This window comes from Haliotis rubra, unplaced genomic scaffold (genome assembly GCF_003918875.1).
Source record: "Haliotis rubra isolate DU_JTF1 unplaced genomic scaffold, ASM391887v1 Scf378, whole genome shotgun sequence".
Classification (NCBI taxonomy): domain Eukaryota; kingdom Metazoa; phylum Mollusca; class Gastropoda; order Lepetellida; family Haliotidae; genus Haliotis; species Haliotis rubra.
Window position 1 is genome coordinate 652,736 of NW_025767055.1, and position 15,336 is coordinate 668,071.

Here is a 15,336-nt window from a genome sequence, read left to right on the forward strand (position 1 = left end):
TCCAGTCATACTGTGTGACCAGTGCCAGGACAACCACTGCTAGGCAACCTGAGCAATGTTCCAAACATCAGGCATACATTTTATTTAACACTGCACTCAGCAATATTGAAATTACATCATGGTAGCCTGTAAATAATTAATTTGGGACCAGACAATGAAGGTATTGACGTTATGAGCAAATATACATGGCCATGCAATGAATCAAGACCTCAAGCTGACCACCCAATACACTGTCGCCTCTCATGACCAGGGCCCCGTTCCTCAAAGCGATCGTGGCGCTACGACAGTCATAAGTCTATGTTAAAGTATGGGAGTTACGATCACCTTAGCACTACTACTTCACTGTCGGAAGTCTATGTTAAAGTATGGGAGTTACGATCACCTTAGCGCTACAATCGCTTTGAGGAACGGGCCCAGCATAGTCTACTGGGGATCTAATCGAACATGGAACCACTACCACCTGAGCATAATAGCACACAATGAATAACAGGTTTTGAGTAGTGAGTGAGTGAGTATGGTTTTACACTGCTGTTAGCAATGTTCCAGCAACATCAACAGCAGGTCTTCGGCATGACGAGCAAACGCTTTAACCACTAGGCTACCCTACCACTCCCAACAGGTTTTGATGAAAGAAATACAATTGATAGAATAGGGGAATACATAGACTGGCAGCCTGCTTACCTTGTCTTCTCAGAGAGCATGGAGAGGTAGAGGTTGATGAGTTCCAGGTAGCTGGTTGGAGTGGTGTAGAAGCGGCGCTTCAGTTCCTGGTAGAAGCGCTCCGACATGTCGGAGACGCTCATGTGGATGTCCACACACAGCTCGGAGATTTTACTCTGGATAAGACAAATGGATGACAAATACATTACAGCTGCCGTCAGGGGTTGTCAACTCACCCAAGACTCTTCAATGTGTTCTCCTTGAGTGAGTGTTGTTTTGTGTCACATGTGTAACATGCCGGCTGTATCATGTATTTAACCAGGTTTCGCCTCATTTTGTTTGTTGTGCAACACAACCTCCAGCAATATTCCAGCAACGAAACCGTGAAGGTCCAGGGTTAGAATATTGATCTTCAGTAACCCATGCTTGTCGTAAGAGGCGACTAACAGGATCGGGTGGTCAGGCTCGCTGAATTGGTTGACACATGTCATCGGTTCCCAGTTGCGCAGATCGATGCTCATGCTATTGATCACTGGATTGTCTGGTCCAGACTCAGTTATTTACAGACCGCTGCCATATAGCTGGAATATTGCTGAGTGCGGCGAAAAATAAACTCACTCACTCCAGCAACGATGGACTGTGCAAATGTCAGTCAGGGCCAGACATAAACTAGTGATCAATATTATAAGCATCATCCTACACTGCTGAGGTACACTGACACGCAATCAACCACATCACAGGGCCTGACCACAAGACTGGTCTTTGAGACACACCTAGATTACTGGTCACCCGTGTATCACAGGGCCTGACCACAAGGCTGGTCTTTGAGACACATCTAGATGACTGGACCACACAGGGGCTGGCTGGTCTTTGAGACACACCTAGGTTACTGGTCAGGGCCTGACCATAAGGCTGGTCTTTATCACACCCGCCATCACACAGGGCCTGACCACAAGGCTGGTCTTTGAGGATTACTGGTCACCCATTATCACAGGGCCTGACCACAAGGCTGGTCTTTGAGCACACCTAGGTTACTGGTCACCCGAGTATCACAGGGCCTGACCACAAGGCTGGTCTTTGAGACACACCTAGGTTACTGGTCACCCGCGTATCACAGGGCCTGACCACAAGGCTGGTCTTTGAGACACACCTAGATTACTGGTCACCCGCGTATCACAGGGCCTGACCACAAGGCTGGCTGAGGTCTGGTCACCCGTGTATCACAGGGCCTGACCACAAGACACACCTAGATTACTGGTCACCCCGCCGATCACGTATCACACCCGCCGTATCACAGGGCCTGACCACAAGGCTGGTCTTTGAGACACACCTAGATTACTGGTCACCCGAGTATCACAGGGCCTGACCACAAGGCTGGTCTTTGAGACACACCTAGATTACTGGTCACCCGCGTATCACAGGGCCTGACCACAAGTCTGGTCTTTGAGACACAAGACTGGTCTTTGAGCCTCAAGCAGACTGGTCTTTGAGCCAAGCATAGGTTACTGGTCACCCACAGGGAGTACATCTATCTGACCATACTCATTGACTGCCACTCTAGGTGCTGCTATTGGCATCCAATGTTGATTAAGTCACAACATAATGACTCCTTTGCTGAACATTTTCTCAAAAAGTTGGCAGAAACCAATCACATTGTCAGGGGATAATAGAGAAGATTTGAACAAAATATTACGGGAAAAAATTGAAACTGTCTTTCTTTGGTAATGCGATTCTCATGTTATACTTTTTTGTCCCATGCTCTCTGACATTTGAAGGCTTTTTTATAAAAGAGGAAGCTTTTGCTGGAAATTTGTGCCTCATCAAAAATCAATACAAAATTTTGTCAAAATTTAAATTTTAAATTACATATTAGTATGATTATTTCTGATTCTGATGTGATACATCAATATCATTGGTCTGCTGTTGAAGACTGTGTTCCACATCAATAGTAGCGAAACTAAGAGGGAACAAACCATAGATGACAAAGTATTAAACGTCCACACTGCTGATGAAGACACTGACCTTGAGTTCATCTGCTCCAAGTTCCACATTCTCAAAGAAGGAAGTGGACACCCCCAGTAGGGCTTCCCTAGGCCACTCCACAAACCAGTCAATAGTGCAACAGTTGACGAGCGATGGGAACATGCGACACCGTGATCTGAACGCAGACCCCACAGGGCTCATGCACAAAACAACATGCAGATTATTTCTGAAAGTGCAAGAGAATCCTGTGTGAGTGAGTGAGATGGGATCACGCCACCTGGAACCGTATTCCACTTACAATGAGTGAGTTTTAATTTTACACTGCTTTTAGCAATATTCCAGCAATATCATGGCAGGGGACACCAGAAATGGGCTTCACACATTCTATCCATGTGGGGATTCGAACCCAGGTCTTTGGCATGACAAGCAAACACCTTAACCACTACGCTACCCCACAGCCCCTCCACTTACAAGATTGTGTGTCAGAATGATGCGGGATGATGGCACAAAGTGTTGCCTGTCTTGAACATTTACCACTTTCGTGAATGAATTTGCAAACTGCAGGTTCTTGTTTGAATAACTCAAAGTAATGTACAAGTCAGCTTATTGAGGGGTTTATCACAATGTGCTTCCTGTTTCGGCCAATCCAAGTCAGTGTTTTCTGTTACTATGCAGAATGTCAGTATGAGCTTATATATAATGTAGATAATAACTGATTCATCCATAATAAACAATACTACTCCATAAAATATAAACACAACCAATATAGTGCAAAAACAAGGTGGAACTAAAAAAAACTGAAAATAGCATGTACAGTTGGTTGAGAAAAATGACAGGCACTTTGTGTTCCTTTTCAGCCTTAGAATCCTGCCACAGGAGTCCACTCCAGACTTGTGCAGCATGCAGTCTAAACTGTGTCCCACTTGAAGATGTAACTTACCTGACTCGGTTGATACAGAACTCATAGATGGCGTCCCTGTTGCCCTCGGGGATGCCAGCTTCCTTGGCTCCAGGTCGGCACCCAATGATCAGCTTCTCGTATTCATCTGGTTCAAAGAGGTTTGGGACCTCCCCCGAGTTGAGAATGTTGTTGATGTCTTCCAGGAACTCCTCCACAACAATCTGCAGACAGACAGAGCATGGAGATGACAGAGCATGGGGATGACAGAGCATGGAGATGACAGAGCATAGAGATGACAGAGCATGGAGATGACAGAGCATGGAGATGACAGAGCATAGAGATGACAGAGCATGGAGATGACAGAGCATGGAGATGACAGAGCATGGAGATGACAGAGACACATAGAGATGACAGAGCATTGAGATGACAGAGCATAGAGATGACAGTGCATGGAGATGACAGAGCATGGAGATGACAGAGCATGGGGATGACAGAGCATGGGATGACAGAGCATAGAGATGACAGAGCATAGAGATGACAGAGCATGGAGATGACAGAGCATGGAGATGACAGAGCATGGAGATGACAGAGCATGGAGATGACAGAGCATGGAGATGACAGAGCATGGAGATGACAGAGCATGGAGATGACAGAGCATGGAGATGACAGAGCATGGAGATGACAGAGCATGGAGATGACAGAGCATAGAGATGACAGAGCATGGAGATGACAGAGCATAGAGATGACAGTGCATGGAGATGACAGAGCATAGAGATGACAGTGCATGGGGATGACAGAGCATAGAGATGACAGAGCATGGAGATGACAGAGCATGGAGATGACAGTGCATGGACATGACAGAGCAGAGATGACAGAGGAGAGATGACAGAGCATGGAGATGACAGAGCATAGAGATGACATGGAGATGAGAGCATACGACAGCATAGAGATGACACAGCATAGAGCATAGAGATGACAGAGCATAGAGATGACAGAGCATGGAGATGACAGAGCATGGAGATGACAGAGCATAGAGATGACAGAGCATAGAGATGACAGAGCATGGAGATGACATTGCATGGGGATGACAGAGCATGGAGATGACAGAGCATAGAGATGACAGAGCATAGAGATGACAGAGCATGGAGATGACACAGCATAGAGATGACAGTGCATGGAGATGACAGAGCATAGAGATTACACAGCATCAAACTTAAACTACTGTCTTTATCACAATTTCAGGGACACCTTTCAAGTATGACCATCAAAGTTATGTTTTTCTCACAATTTGTTATGTTACACATACTCAAATATAAATACAGTGTATTATTATGATACCAAAATAAATCATTTATGAGTCAGTGACATGAGTAAAATGAAAAACTGCTTATTAATCAGTAATTAGTGCTAAGTCATCTCTCCGTAACTGTCCTTGTCTCACACCTGAGTGTCCGTGAAAAGGAAAACCGTGTTGAGATTTTGAACACCAGCCATGTCGTACAGCTTCTTGATGTCATCGTGGAATGCTGAATAATCGTATCCTCGACTCAGCTCAATCTGGAAACACTTGTAACCACAGATGTGGGAAGCTAGTCTGAAATGTGAAAACATTCAACTTAAAAATATAACACTAAAAATGCTATCAGTTTGTTAATTATAATAATTTTCAAGCTATTCATGATTGTTTCTGTGACAATGTTTTATGAGTATGCATCATCAAGTGAACAGACATACCTGGTCAGTGACTGTTTCCCTGTCCCCCCAACGCCAACAAGCAGGGCGTTGCCTCTCTCCTGCTGCAGCATCCTCACAATACGGGACACATGCTCGATGGCATCCAGGAAAAACACCAGCTTCATCTCCTTAGCAGATTGCATATTGAAGTCATCCAGGTACTGAAGACAGACAACGTGATGGACTTGAACTAACTGGGATTTAGGGTGGCTTTTGCCAGTGTTCAGTATTACACCAAATGCCAGCATTAAACAGGACTGTGTAAAATGATAACAGTCTGCATTATACAGAACTGTGTTATATGACAACAGTCGGCATTATACAGAACTGTAATATGACAACAGTCTGCATTATACAGAACTGTGTAATATGAAATGCATTATACAGAACTGTATTATGACAACAGAACTGTGAAATGACAAAGTTGGCAACAGTGTAATATGACAACAGTCTGTTATACAGAAATGTGTAATATGACATGACAAGTCTGCATTATGACAACATAAATATGACAACAGTCTGCATTATACAGAACTGTTATATGACAACAGTCTGCATTATACAGAACTGTGTGTAAATATGACAACAGTCTGCATTATACAGAACTGTGTAATATGACAACAGTCTGCAATATACAGAACTGTGTAATATGACAACAGTCTGCATTATACAGAACTGATTAAGACAACAGTCAGCATTATACAGAACTGTGTTATATGAAAACTGTCTGCATTATACAGAAACTGTGTAGAATGACAACAGCCAGCATAAAACAAAACCGTTATATGACAACAGTCTGCATTATACAGAACTGTGTAATATGACAACAGTCAGCATTATACAGAACTGTGTAATATGACAACAGTCTGCATTATACAGAACTGTGTAATATACAGATGTGTGTATATGACAACAGTCAGCATTATACAGAACTGTTATATAGTCAGAACTGTTATATGACAACAGTCTGCATTATACTGCATTATACAACTGCATTATACAGAAATGTGTGAAATGACAACTGTCAGCATTATACAAAACTAAACAATATGATTGATTGACACGACAGCAAAATCACCACATTAGAGTTCAACTCAATGATATTCAACGATATTATGTCATATCATAACTTACATCGTGTAACACACTCTTTAGTTTGGTGAAGTCGCTCAGTTCTTCATACATTTTATCATCAGGGTTGGCGTCCATTTTCAGGAAATTACCAAATATTATAGGATGGGTGATAAACGAATTTGGCTCCATATTCTGTGGAATGAAACATAAAATAAAATATCATCACATCATCAAATACAATATCATTCAGAAATATGTCTAAAACCTCAGTCCACGTGTTATCCTCAAACCAAATGACTGTGCCAAGATCATTACCCAAAAACTACTGAAATTGTCAAAGGCAAAGATATTCAACCCAGAGATATATTTCAACAATACACATATACACCTTTACTTCAAGACTTGAACCAATAAGGCAACAGGAAAAGATAATACCAGTTCCTAAAGAAAATGATTTCACTTTTCATGGATTTTCTGATCAAGAACAGTAACCGTTCTACAGAGTGATGTTACCAGTGTGCGAAATAGTTTCCAAATTTTGCTAGCCAGCTGGGCTAACTATGGGTGTACGCTACTAGCCCACAAACTAATTCACTAGCCCAAAATTTGAGTGTAGAAACTAAGCAAAAGATTACAATACCATCAAAAACAAATGATCTCATGAAAATTTACTAGCCAGTCAGGTAGTGACTGTGGAGATTTACTGGCCTGACTGGAATTTTACTAGCCATGGGCTAGCAGGCCAGTGGCTATTTCGCACCCTGGATGTTACTGTTCTAAGTATGGGGGTTACATTTGTCTGACAAGTGACATGACAATAGACTGTGGAACAGGGTCAAGAATAATATAACTAGCTGCCATCAGCTGAAAAATTGAATGTAATGTTTCCAAAGAAATATTTATTATACAGAAATACCAAAACATTAAAATCAAAAGATCCAGTGTTGCTTCAGATATCAACATCTCTTTCAGTCATGAAAACAAACGTAATAAATTACGAAGAAAACTGGGGAAGAATATATCTGTGGAACATCTGTGGGGAAAGTGAGAGCTCTACATGCATGAATCTGGTGACTGACCTCTCCAAAGTGCTTGCTGGCCATCTCCGACATGATCTGGTGAAAGTACAGCTTGTCCTCATTGTTGATGAGCCGATCATGGAAGACACGCTGGCACTCGTGACAGAACAGCCGGAACACTTGCTTATTGTCACGGATAACTCCAGGGTCTGCTTGCAAGATACCTACAACAACACGTGCAGGACGGTACAGGCTTGCCCTCAACAAATTCAAGGCCTTTTCAAGGATTTTCAAGGCACTTTTTGTTTCATTCAACATGAAAGGAAGTAAATCATCCCAGACTTCGCTCAACAAGGAATCTACAATCAACTATCAAGTTTAAACCCAGAAATAATAACCTGAAGTATGCTAAACACCTATGTCAAGGATATACATTTGCAAACATATTCATACCAAAGGATGTACAGTTAAAAGTGAAGGAGTTTTACTGACCATTTTCAACAATGTTTCAGTTACATAAATGCCTGGGCCTAGATTTTCGAAGCTCTCTTAGCACTAAGATAGTCGTAAGTGCCATACATTAACATTAACATACGACTATCTTAGCGTTAAGAGAGCTTCGAAAATGTAGCCCCTGATATGGGAGGTAAGCCTTTAGTGACACAGGTCTTAGATGTGTATCTCTTTGAGGAAACCCACCATCATGGGTATGATGCTGGAAATACTTAGAAACATAATCAGGACAAATCCGGAACTCTGGTTCCTGAGATGTCTAAGGGAGACAACTCTGCAGGATGCATTGCAGTACCTTATATGATCGGCACCTCCTGCCCCCTTCAGTGATAAGTAATATAGCGGAGCCATACCTTGTACGCATTTGGACAGATCTCGGAGGTTGAACACATAATGAGACTTGGCAGGGGTCGGCAGCAGATCTGTGCTCATTCTGCCGTAGATCTCAACAGCGGCAGATACGATTGACTCGGTGGCCTGTCTCACAGCATGCGGGAAGTCCATGAAGAACCCAGTCAAAATGGCCTGGAGGGCAAACAAGCCAAAACCTTACATTCTTGCAGTCAAATCTCATTTAATAACCTGGGCCCCATTTCACAAAGCTCTCGTAAGCCTAAGATCTCGTAACTTTTCTCGTAGCATTCAGACTTCCTATACTGTAACATTGACTTACGATAGTCGTAGCGCTACTAGAGTTTTGTGAAACGCGGCCCTGATAACTAGTAAAGTTAGATATGATGATACCTTGCCTATGTTAAGTGTGTGAGTGAGTGATTTGGGTTTTACGCCGCTTTTAGCAATATTCCATCAATAACACGGCAGGGGACACCAGAATTCAACTTCAAATGTTTTACCCATATAGGGAATTGAACCCAGGTCTTCAGCGTGACAAGCTGAACGCTTTAACAACTAGGCTACCCCACTGCCTCTTGGATGTCAAGATTGCATCACTCGTTATCCTAATTGGAAAAAAAAAATTTGGTCTAATAAATGTGAAAAAAAACATCCCTGGTGTGCTGAATGCATACAGGAGTAACTTCCCCTTACCTCTGTCAGACTGGGTTGTACACCCTCAAACACAACCTCAGAATCATATTTTACCCTCCACGTAGGAACCGGTACCACTATCTCAGGGTCACTAATCAACAAGAGTTAAGTAATGCCTTGTGTTGTATACTTCTTTGTTGGAAGCTGAAAATGTAATTTGAGTATCGATTGATCCATTGACTGGGGTAAGTTTACGATGTGCCATGATGCTAACTTAACAGGGTGCCGACATCTGCAATATCATATAAAATACACATTCATTATTACTTATTGAGGCTCTTAAATATCTGCTACTGACCATGAACATTTGTTTGAGACTGTGTTCGGTCGGTGGGGGTATGGTCAGCATGCTGAAGTGGCGGACAAGACGTGGAGTCACTAGGTTACGGCCACCACCAGGGGGCGCGCATGCAGCAGACAAGGTCACATCCTGTAAGAGAGGATCATGGGAATTGTTAGAAACAGATCACTGAAAACCCATTTGTCACATTTGTGAAAAACATTACATTCACGCATGGAACTTGAGAAAATCTTGGCCCACAATTACCTTGACCTTTTGAACAGACAGAACAAAACTGGCAAAGTACCTAAGAAAGTAAGAAAGAATGTAATTAGATCATACTTGTATGTCTTTCCAGAAGAGTTTCTCTCTGTCGTAGAATCCCCCGAAGTCTTGATATTGTCGGAGAAGTTCAATGGGAGGCTGAGATCCATACATGTCCAACTTGGGCATGTTCAGGTCATCAATGAAGAAGACGACACGCTTGCCAATAGGGGCTCCTGGAAATACAATGATGACAGTGTTCTTACAATTCTCTTCAATGTACTTCCAGATTACCATATTTCTGCTGATAAGCGCCGGATCTCTAATAAGTGCCGTGCCTCTAATAAGCACCAGGTCTAGAAGTCCACATATAAATGATCTCAAAATGCTTCCATTTAAAGATAACCACCTCCATGGTGTAGTGGTAAGAGCATCCGCCCAGAGAGCGGAAGGTCGGGGTTCGATTCCCAGGCGCATCATACCAAAAGACGTTAAATATGGTTCTTCTTGGTCCCTGCCTGGCGCTCGGCACTAATGGGCCCAAGAAGGACTGGTTGGCTCGGAGTCAGTATAATGTGTCTGAGTGGGGTATTCAAGGTAAACTGCAGCATGGTATCTCAGTGAGTTAGCACTATAAAACCAGCTTAAGTCTGGACAAGCATACACACATGCACATCGTCATATGAGTGAAATATTATCAAGTATGATACTAAACCCCATTTCACCTTCACCTTCCATTTAAAGCTAATTTCTGCATCAGAACGGACAAAAGTAACCCTGCATATTCTGTTCTATGACAATGTAAGTATTGCTAGGACTGAGTGTCTCCAGGACATACAGAGGAAGTTAACTTCTACCTTTATAGTATTACTATCCCTTTTAGAGATGTATTCTTTGTAGGGGTGACTTCTGGACTATACTAGAGTTGTATGTAAGGTAATACATGGATTTTGTTGATCAGGTGAACTGGCAGTCACCTGATGAAGGGACCTGAATGTGAAAAGAGAAATTACATGTTTAATCCATAAAATATCTTGACATTATTTTGTTATTTTGAACAACATTTATACCTGAGCAGGATAAAGCTGTTTAAAAGTGTTTATGTTTAAACTGAGTGACATTTCCATCTTCACATATAAATGATCTCAAAGTGCTTATATTTAAAGATGAATTCTGCAACAGAATGGACAAAAGTAATCCTGCATGTTCTGTTCCACACAACATATACTGACCAAGGACTGTCTTCCTCCTCTTCTCCAGCTTCCCTTCAATCATCTCCTGTGTTCTGGCACTGCTGGTCTGGGCCGAGAAGTTGATGAACACCGGAACATAGTTCTGGCGTTCTGAGATGTTGTTCAGCAGGCCCCGGGCAATCACAGACTGAACAAGAATTAGCAGGTATTACATTAAATCTTCCTCCTCATCTATCCAATCTTAATGAAAACATTACTCTACAAGACACATAGATCTATTAATATATTCAAACCTATAGACAATACCTTCTAGTTTTCGATTGCCTTCCTTCAAATATCAAACCTATAGACAATACCTTCTAGTTTTCTATTGCCTTCCTTCAAATATCAAATATCAACCCTATAGACAATACCTTCTAGTTTTCTATTGCCTTCCTTCAAATATCAAACCTATAGACAATACCTTCTAGTTTTCTATTGCCTTCCTTCAAATATCAAACCTATAGACAATACCTTCTAGTTTTCTATTGCCTTCCTTCAAATATCAAACCTATAGACAATACCTTCTAGTTTTCTATTGCCTTCCTTCAAATATCAAACCTATAGACAATACCTTCTAGTTTTCTATTGCCTTCCTTCAAATATCAAACCTATAGACAATACCTTCTAGTTTTCTATTGCCTTCCTTCCTTCAAATATCAAACCTATAGACAATACCTTCTAGTTTTCTATTGCCTTCCTTCAAATATCAAACCTATAGACAATACCTTCTAGTTTTCTATTGCCTTCCTTCAAATATCAAACCTATAGACAATACCTTCTAGTTTTCTATTGCCTTCCTTCAAATATCAAACCTATAGACAATACCTTCTAGTTTTCTATTGCCTTCCTTCAAATATCAACCCTATAGACAATACCTTCTAGTTTTCTATTGCCTTCCTTCAAATATCAACCCTATAGACAATACCTTCTAGTTTTCTATTGCCTTCCTTCAAATATCAAACCTATAGACAATACCTTCTAGTTTTCTATTGCCTTCCTTCAAATATCAAATGAAAGCACAAGCTGCTGTGAAGACACAACTTTGTCTGTTTGAAAAATTCTAGTTACACTCAAAATTCAAATGAACAAAACAATTGCTGGTATTCAATTGGTAGCCAAGCAGTGGTAGGCATGAATTATGTTCAAGAAGACAACAGTTCATTTCAGATTAGTACTTTAAGTCACATGACTACATTTTGAAAAAAACTAACAGATTTTCACTCGTCTGAGACTTGTGGTCAATGCTATTATCACGTACTCCCCATTAATAAGGAGTTAAGATGGTTTCAATTTTGGGGTTTGTTGTTTAATGCAATATTTCAGCTATATAGCAGTGGTCTGTAAAAATCGGTCTGGACCAGGAATTGAGATCATAAGCATCGACCAGGCCCAATCAATCAATGTTCACAGGCCAAATGTGTGCACTCTGAAGTAGGTAGTATTGATGAAGTCACACCTGACATGACAAAGCACTACCAATGTGGCTGTTCAAAAATAGGGCCTCAAAGATATATAAACTTGCAGTAACAACACACAACCTGCCATCATAATAATGAGATATCCTAGAATATACCTTTCCAACTCCTGTCCAACTCCTGTCCCTCCTGTGTAGAGGACTGACCGCTTGACTGACAGCAGCTTCTCCAGCAGGTAGCCGAAACGGACAGTGTCCACAGTGGGGACCAGCATCTCAAAGAAGGACATCTCCTTGTTGTACTTGAACTGAGGGACGATCTTCTCCCAGGAGTCCATGCGGCGGGTCTCAAAGTCCATGTAGCAGCCCCACAGATCTCCTCCAGACGGCAGCTGTAGACAGCAGAGGTGAGGTGGGGTCAAGTGAGGTAAGGTCAGGTCAAGTGAGGTAAGGTCAGGTCAAGTGAGGTAAGGTCAGGTCAAGTGAGGTAAAGTCAGGTCAAGAGAGGTAAGGTCAGGTCAAGAGAGGTAAGGTCAGGGCCCCGTTCCTCAAAGCGATCATAGCGCGTAAGATGATCGTAACTCCCATACTCTAACATAGACTTACAACAGTCGTAGCACTACGACCGCTTTGAGGAACGGGGCCCAGGTCAAGATAGGTAAGGTCAGGTCAAGTGAGGTAAGGTCAGGCCAAGAGAGGAAAGGTCAGGTCAAGAGAGATAAGGTCAGGTCAAGAGAGGTAAGGTCAGGTCAAGTGAGGTAAGGTCAGGTCAAGTGAGGTCAGGTCAGGTCAAGAGAGGTAAGGTCAGATCAAGAGAGGTAAGGTCAGGGCCCCGTTCCTCAAAGCGATCGTAGCGTTAAGATGATCGTAACTCCCATACTCTAACATAGACTTACAACAGTCGTAGCACTACAATCGCTTTGAGGAACGGGGCCCAGGTCAAGATAGGTAAGGTCAGGTCAAGTGAGGTAAGGTCAGGTCAAGAGAGGTAAGGTCAGGTCAAGAGAGGTAAGGTCAGGTCAAGTCAGGTCAAGGTCAGAGAGGTCAAGGTCAGGTCAAGAGAGGTCAGGTCAGGTCAAGTGAGGTAAGGTCAGGTCAAGAGAGGTCAGGTCAGGTCAAGAGAGGTAAGGTCAGGTCAAGAGAGGTAAGGTCAGGTCAAGTGAGGTAAGGTCAGGTCAAGAGAGGTCAGGTCAGGTCAACTGAGGTAAGGTCAGGTCAAGAAAGGTCAGGTCAGGTCAAGCGAGGTCAGGGAAGGTCAAGTGAGGTCAGGTCAGGTGGAAAGTGTTTTTATAGAGCTAATCCACAGAGGAAACGTTGTGCTTTATCATAGATAACTAACTTTGAGACCAATCAGTACAAGTTTTAAATCCCTTAAGTCAAAGCAAGAGGCAGGGTAACAGCAAGCACCATCTTTTAATGCTTTTGGGAATGACAGTCAGAGATACAAGTATAAGTCTGAAACTCTTAATTCTTCAGATAAATTGTTTGGTTCTATACAATTAGTGATCATGGTATACAATTAGTGATCATGGTATAAAATCACCAACAGAAAAGTCATTTTCATTTATAGTTTCATTTTTTATGTCACAAGATTTGTAAACCAGCCAAAGAAAAATCATTAAAACCTGGCCCAAATCAATCCTTCTCATTGTTGAAAAGTCAGGTGCATACCTTGGCATCACCGTTATCTTCAAACTGTCCCCTGGCAAACGTATCAAAGGCATCCCAGAATGTCTCCACGATGTTGCCGCCGATGGCCCAGATGTAGGAGAACACGAAGGTGGTGCAAATGATGGGGTGGAGCTTATTGGGGTCCTGGCCCAAGTCCGGTCCCCCTTTAGCGGGGAACAGAAGGGCCTCCAGCAGCTTGCACAGAGTGGTCACCTTGCTGATGTCAACCTGGGGAAACAGGAGTCAGGAAGTGTTTGTAATACTTGAATGTGCCAGTTGGCCATCAGGACCTGCTGCCTCCTGCAGGCTGTAACATCTACAGGCCCTGGCTGAAATCTGCAGGTCCATTTTACTAAAGTCAAACCAATAAAAACAAAATAGACCACACTGTACACAGTTTCACACTGATTCATTCTGTCATTATAACTAGTACAAGACTTTAAATGTGGAATGACATCAAGTTACTGGTAAGCTACAGTGATTATGCCAAGTCAAACAGCTCCTGATCATCACAGTCATTTCACTTTTCTTTGTTACCGCGGTTTTCACATTCCCAAAAAGTGCTGAAAAAAACAGGAAGTGAAACTGAAAGTTATTGTAACAGGGATCCGTCCAGGGGGGATTCCCACTGACGGTGTCACAAGGGCCTGCAAATTTTGAAGGCTTGAGTCAGGCATTATCCACTAGGAGGGATAACTGTCACATTTTGTGAACTGAGGATCAGTGAGCCCTGTATCAAGCCAGTTGAATATACAACACTGTTCACAGTCCCGGGAGCCTTTTCACAAAGCTATCGTAGCGCTACAGCTGCTGTACCTCCAAAACTCGAACATAGACTTACAACAGTCATAGCTCTACGATAGCTTTGATACATGACCTCGTGTAGGACACTGGACTTACCTGACCAATGGTCTGTGCACATTTCTTGTTGACAAACTTGAGCCCATCAGCAACATATTTGGTGAAGAGCTCTAAAAGGAAGTCTCTTGTCTCCTCCTTCAGCTTGTGTGACCAGCTCTCCATCCATGTCTTCACAAACGGCAGCCACTGCAGCTCCTCTGGGTCCACAAACACCATACCACACCTGGGAACATGCTACACCATTATAGACATGCACATAGGATACAGTAAGAAGGGCTGGCCCAAGATTTTAGAAGCTCTCTTTGCCCTAAGACAGTCGTAAGTTAATGTTACAACTATCTTAGCGCTAAGAGAGCTTCGAAAATCTAGGCCCTGGGAATTAATTGAACATTTGTCTAACAGGACAGGGAAAATTTAGTCTGAGGGAAAAAAACTATATGTTGCTCAGGTACCTTTTGTTGTCCTTGTTTGTAAATTGTCAAAATATTCATTCATTTTGAGAATGATCTTTAGCAAGGTCCTCACACATTACCAAAATATTCGGATGCAGAGAAATCACAGATCCCTTTGGAAATCAGATGGGAGATTCATATACTATCATAAAATATGATGTGTGTGTGTCAATACTCCTTAACTGGCCCACATGCTCACAATATACATCACAACTTCATTTAAGTGAA

The 15,336-nt window shown here is 42.4% G+C and overlaps 1 protein-coding gene across 1 annotated transcript in view; it reads right to left on the reverse strand.

Moving 5' to 3' along the window:
- Nucleotides 1-15,336, reverse strand: part of LOC124286192 (dynein axonemal heavy chain 6-like) — an 85,616-nt gene that overhangs the window by 25,271 nt on the left and 45,009 nt on the right. The window contains 14 exon segments of the mRNA XM_046722538.1: nt 682-836; nt 2,683-2,869; nt 3,584-3,765; nt 4,988-5,138; nt 5,279-5,439; nt 6,413-6,544; nt 7,432-7,595; nt 8,238-8,409; nt 9,230-9,361; nt 9,554-9,711; nt 10,708-10,859; nt 12,299-12,516; nt 13,796-14,023; nt 14,696-14,879. Coding sequence (XP_046578494.1) covers nt 682-836; nt 2,683-2,869; nt 3,584-3,765; nt 4,988-5,138; nt 5,279-5,439; nt 6,413-6,544; nt 7,432-7,595; nt 8,238-8,409; nt 9,230-9,361; nt 9,554-9,711; nt 10,708-10,859; nt 12,299-12,516; nt 13,796-14,023; nt 14,696-14,879 — 2,376 coding nt within the window.